This window comes from Babylonia areolata, chromosome 1 (genome assembly GCF_041734735.1).
Source record: "Babylonia areolata isolate BAREFJ2019XMU chromosome 1, ASM4173473v1, whole genome shotgun sequence".
Taxonomy (NCBI): Eukaryota; Metazoa; Mollusca; class Gastropoda; order Neogastropoda; family Buccinidae; genus Babylonia; species Babylonia areolata.
This window is the reverse complement of record NC_134876.1, coordinates 14,380,269-14,386,268: the sequence shown is the minus strand read 5'-3', so window position 1 is coordinate 14,386,268 and position 6,000 is coordinate 14,380,269. Positions and strand designations below refer to the sequence as shown.

Here is a 6,000-nt window from a genome sequence, read left to right as displayed (position 1 = left end):
CACGTTTACAATCTCAGGAATTTCAAAATGTGTTGAAAATGGTCAATGTATAGTATAGTTCAGTTCAGATATTCACGGAGGCGTCTCTGCGTTCGGACAAATCCATATACGCTACACCAAATCTGCTAAGCAGATGCCTGACCAGCAGCGTCACCCATCGCATAAACTGCTTAACGCAACGCTTACAGTGCTCAAAACGGTGTGAACTTTAAATGCAAAGTCGTGTGTATGCAGAATACATAATACTTTATAATCTGAAAAAGGAGAAAATCACGTGTGGTCCATGTCACACAAACAGTGCACAAGAATCACAATCATTTAACATGGATATATAAAAGACACTTTAATTTCAAAATGGATGAATAAAGATGTATTGTATTGTAAGACATAAATGCTTCAGTTTTTGTATTGTATTGTATTGTAAGACATAAAATGCTAAAGTTTTTAAGTTAACGTGAACCTGATAATATACAACAACAGCCACAGTCACTCACCAAGCTGTTGATGGTTTCTGTCAGGTACTTCTACTGGGCAGACATCGGGCAAACGGCCAAGATCGAGCGGTCCCTGATGGATGGGTCCAACAGGACAGTGCTGGTGAGCTCAGGGATCAGTCGGCCCAGAGCCATCGCCATTGACTTCGCCACCCACGACGTCTACTGGATCGATTCCGTTGTGGATGCCATACAGGTACTTAATCTTCTTCGTTCGTGGGCTGCAACTCCCACGTTCACTTGTACGTACACGTGGGCTTTTACGGGTATGACTATTTTTACCCCCGCCATGTAGACAGCCATACTCCGTTTTCGGGGGTATACAGGTACATTTTCAGTTTCAGTTTCTGTGTCAAGGATGCGTCAAAGAGTGCGGACTGAACTATATACGCTAAACCACGTATGCTTAAGAGAGAGAGAGAGAGAGAGAGAGAGAGAGAGAGAGAGAGAGAGAGGAGAGCGAATGCGTCAGGTTTTGAGAGCCCACCGCACGTTTTCGTAAAACATTATCACAAAATTCTCAAGGCCTGACGAAGCGCGTTGGGTTATGCTGCTGGTCAGGCATCTGCTTAGCTGTGGTGTAGCGTATATGGATTTGTCTGAGTGCAGTGACGCCTCCTTGAGTTACTGATACTGGTTATCACACAATGAAATAACCCGTTGTGGATGCCATACAGGTACATTTTCAGCTTCAGATTCAGTTTCAAGGAAGTGTCAAAGCGTTCGGACTGATTCACATGCGCTACACCGCATTTGGTGTATAGAAAAAAAGGAAGAAAAAAAAGAAAGAAGAGCAGATGCATAACCTTCGCCTTGACCCCACGCTGACCCCACGCGCGGGTCAGGCTTTTGTGAACCCACCGTACGTGTGTGTGTGAAACGAACTAAAATGGTGAAACGAAATGAATTATGTAACTACTTTGAAATATAAATAAATTGAAAGATGTAACAGTTACATTGTGCGGCAGTTTGTACTGAGTGCCAAAATGTATTAATCGTGAATACTGGACGTTTTCTAACCTGAAGGGTTAGGTATTATGTTGTCAATAAAGTTGATTGAATTGAGTTTACTCTTTCACTGTATAAGTACAAAAAATTCCAGTGACAAAATTTAATCGTAGGAATTCGCGTTTCATTCAGTCGGCGGTAATGCGAGGTCAGTAAAAGAAAATAAAAACAAACAACCTCTGACTGAACTGAATTTAGTTTTCTGTTGTTAAAAAAAACAGCAAAAACAACAGCAACAACAACAGCAACAACAAACAAAACACAAACAAACACATCGTTAACAACTGGAGTATGACTTTAGGGACAGCTTCAGGAATATTGAGAGGTCACTGTAACCTGCTGCTAGACATTATATTACGGTTGGTCGATCTGACATTGAACTGAATGCAGTTTTCTTTTGTTTTTCTTATCATTGATTTGTTTAATCCCCGCCGTGATTGTCCGTTACAGTCGGTTAAGGTCAATGTAGACTACTGCTAGACATTGTATTGCGGTTGGTCAGTCTAACATTGAACTGAAAACAGTCTTCTTTTCCATTTTTTTTAATCATTATTTTGTTTGATGCTTGCTGTGATGGCGGGTGTATGAATATTTGATGCAGCCGAGATTGTGTGCTTCTGAGCGTATGCAAATCAGCTGAATGGCTTATGTATGTCTATATTTGTACTATAAAGGATTTAACTGTGTGCCACCATACCAAGCATCTCCTTTTAAGGACAAAGAATTATCTTGTGATCCTGTGATTGTGATCTTGTGACTGTCCGTTGCAGTCAATTTCATTCGACGGACGCAGCAGACGGTTTGTACAGACCAACATCCCCAATGGTTATGGGCTGGTGGTGTTCGGTCCTTATGTCTACTGGATTGACCAAAACACCAAGAACGTAAGCACCTCTTCCTTTCTGTTCTTTTTTCTTCTTATCAAAACATGTTTATGTATTTTGTCAAGTGAGTGTTAGGTACTATGCGTTACGTGGAGATAGTCGTCATTAATGTTATCGAAAAAAAGCCCTGTTGAAGTACTAAGCACTTTCTGTAGTCACAGTTTAAAGAATGTAGTGATAGCCGTCACAGTAATGCGAAAATAATATCATTTTGTGGAGATAGTCGTCATTAATGTTATAGAAAAAAATTCAACTGTTGAAATAATAAGCACTTTCTGTAGTCACTTTAAAAAAAAGAAGTACATTTTAAAGAAAAAAAATCAACTGTTGAAATACTAAGCAATTTCTGTAGTCACTTGTTTGAAAGATAAAATGTACATTCTAAACAAATATGGCTGTGCTGTTAAAAAAAAAAAAAAAAAAATCAGCAGTTGAAATACTAAGCACCTTCTGTAGTCATTTAAAAAAAAGAAAAAAAATGTACATTTTAAGGAAATATTGCTGTGCTGTAGTTTTCAAGTTTAGTTGCCAGTACTGTTTATGCTTTTAGGGCGATAAGTCGGGATGAGAATAGGGTCACAAGCACAACTTTCCATCTTTAAAATTCCGTCTGATTCTTTCCGGTTGTTTTCAGAACATAAGACTGTTAAAAACGTTTCAAATAACTTACTGTTAAAGCCGTTTCAAATAAGTTCTTTCTTACCCAATCAGTTTATCAACGTCTTACTATTTTTTTTAAAAAGAACTATACATTCGCTATCATTTGATCATAACATAATCATAGATATAGGAACGAATATACCAACATTGTCTGGTTGTGTGTGTATGTATGAGTGTGTGTGAGTACATGCGTGTGTGTGTGTGCTTATGTGTGAGTGCGTGCGTGTATGTTTGGGTACGTGCACGCGCGCGCCTCTCCTGTGTGTGTGTGTGTGTGTGTGTGTGTGTGTGTGTGTGTGTCTGTGTGTATGTGTCTGTGTCTGTGTGTTAAACTCTTAGTAATTGAAATGATACCCTTGGTCGCTTTCAGCTGTACCGTACATCGAAAAGGGCTGCCATCAACGCCCCTTACATGATGAGGAGTAACCTACCCCTGCCCACCGACGTGGCCATCTTTGACAAGGACGCCCAGCCAAAGAGTAAGTCACGTCTGTGGTGCGTACGTTGTTTGTGGTGGTGGTGATAAGAAGACACCGCGACTTGCCTGTCTGTCATTAGTCCGTGCCTCAACAATTCCTGCTATTCGCCTGTTGACTGGATGATTCTCTTCGCTTTGGTTACCGGATGGATTTCACTTGATAAAATCTTCTCTAATGTTCTAACCCCCTCTCATGCTGTTCTTCCTTCTGCTCAAATCTCCCCAAACACCTCAAAGAACCCTTTTCCACCACAACATTCAAAGAGAAACTTGGACAGTACATGCGTGCCGAAAGCCAGACCGAAAATCTGGTATAATATTGTCACTGACAATGACGGGCGCAATAGCCAAGTGGTTAAATCGATGGACTGTCAATCTGAGGGTCCCGGGTTCGAATCACGGTGACGGCGCCTGGTGGGTAAAGGGTGGAGATTTTTACGATCTCCCAGGTCAACATATGTGCAGACCTGCTAGTGCCTGAACCCCCTTCGTGTGTATATGCAAGCAGAAGATCAAATAGCACGTTAAAGATCCCGTAATCCATGTCAGCGTTCGGTGGGTTATGGAAACAAGAACATACCCAGCATGCACAGCCCCGAAAACGGAGTATGCCTGCCTACATGGCGGGGTAAAAACGGTCATACACGTAAAAGCCCACTCGCGTATATACGAGTGAACGTGGGAGTTGAAGCCCACGAACGCAGAAGAAGAAGAAGAAGAAGTCACTGACAATCCCTACAAACTATGTCGAAATGCGTCAATCAGTTGATAACGTATCACGCCATAGAATATTGTTTTCAGAGATTTTCTCTTTACAGTGGACACAAACAAACGAAATCAAACTCTAGTCTGGTCACGTCTCTACGATTCTGTATACTTACATGTATTACAAATTGAGAACCAACCTCACCCAACTCTTTTTTTCCCACACTGACATATCTTTACATCTCTGTCTGTCTGTCTGTCTGTCTGTCTCTGTCTCTCTCTCCCCTCTGTCTCTCCCTCTCTCTGTCTTTCACATAATGTGTCTATCTGTCCATATCCCTATTACCCGTCGCCTTATTTGCTGTCTTTTATGTCTCTTACATCTGTGTTTAAAATTTTATCGTTACTTTTCTGTGTTAATTTCACTTGAATCATTCATGTGTAGCATTCATGCTAGGGTTTTGTTGTTGTTTTTCCCTTGGTGTGTGTGTGTGTGTGTGTGTGTGTGTGTGTGTGTGTGTGTGTGTGTGTGTGTGTGTGTGCGTGTGTGTGTTACTCGCTTCCGTTCCGTACAGATGTGAGCGATGTTGTGTCTCTCAGTTTGACGCTGTGTTATACTCGTACATTATACATGTATTAAGTATTCAGTATAACTACATTTATATGCGTACATGTTTGTGTGTCTCTTAGAACAACGGCAGATGTGTAAGTCGGCCAAAGTGCTAATATCTTCACCGTTGGAAAATAAAGATTCATTCATTCATTCATTCATTCATTCATTCGTTTTCTCTTCATTTCTCCCTGTCTCTTCTCTCTCTGTCTGTCTGCCTCTGTCTCTGCATGCTGGGTATGTTTTTGTTTCCATGACCCACCGAACGCTGACATGAATTAAAGGATCTTTAACGAGCGTATTTGATCTTCTGCTTGCGTATACACATGAAGGGGGTTCAGGCACAAGCAGGTCTGCACATATGTTGACCTGGGAGATCTAAAAAAATCTCCACCCTTTACCCACCAGCCGCCGTTACCGAGATTCAAACCCGTGACCTTCAGATTGAAAGTCCAACGCTTTAACCACTCGGCCATTGCGCCCGTCTACATCCAAACAATACTGAGGGGCAGCACTGTAGAACATCATTTTTTACTATGTCACTGAGAAGTATGGTTTAGTTAAAAGACGATAGAAATGAATCTCAAAAGTTGGTCTTTGAGAGTTACCTTCAAAAAGACAGTAGAAACCAAAACCGCTTTTAAGTGTTTGAGGAGCATGTTTAACTCTCTCCATACGAACGGCGAAAGAAACGACGTTAACAGCGTTTCACCCCAATTACCATCATCAAAATATTGCAAGCGGAAGGCTCTTATACTGAAGAGGTGAATGTTGACAAAGAATACCACAATTCTGACGACGGAAGCTAAAGGTTGGGTCATTCAGACACCCATTGGACATCCGAGGGGTCTGTGTAGAGGAGAAGAGAGGACTGGCCGTACTGAGTGAGTTAAAAGACTACTGATTACATTCCCTGTGAGAGAGGGACTCGGGAAGAACTGCTGATTGTTTATTTGCGTGTGTGCATGTGGGCCATGCAGGTTTTCTTTTCCTAGGGTTCCACTGTGTTCCCCCCCCCCTCGCCCCCCCCCCTTTTCTCTCTCTCTCTCTCTCCCTCTCTCTCTCTCTCTCTCTCTCTCTCTCTCTCTCTCCTTCTTCTTCTTCTTCTTCTTCGTGCGATTGCACGTCTCGAGGCTGCCGGTGGGCCTGTTTTTCCCTCGT

The 6,000-nt window shown here is 41.9% G+C and overlaps 1 protein-coding gene across 1 annotated transcript in view; it reads left to right on the top strand.

Annotated features, from left to right (window-relative positions):
• Positions 1–6,000, top strand: part of LOC143279855 (low-density lipoprotein receptor-related protein 2-like) — a 194,327-nt gene that overhangs the window by 106,874 nt on the left and 81,453 nt on the right. Inside the window, exons 40-42 of the mRNA XM_076584111.1 lie at positions 519–690; positions 2,273–2,386; positions 3,417–3,525. Of these exons, the coding sequence (XP_076440226.1) occupies positions 519–690; positions 2,273–2,386; positions 3,417–3,525 (395 nt within the window). The remainder of the gene's footprint in view (positions 1–518; positions 691–2,272; positions 2,387–3,416; positions 3,526–6,000) is intronic.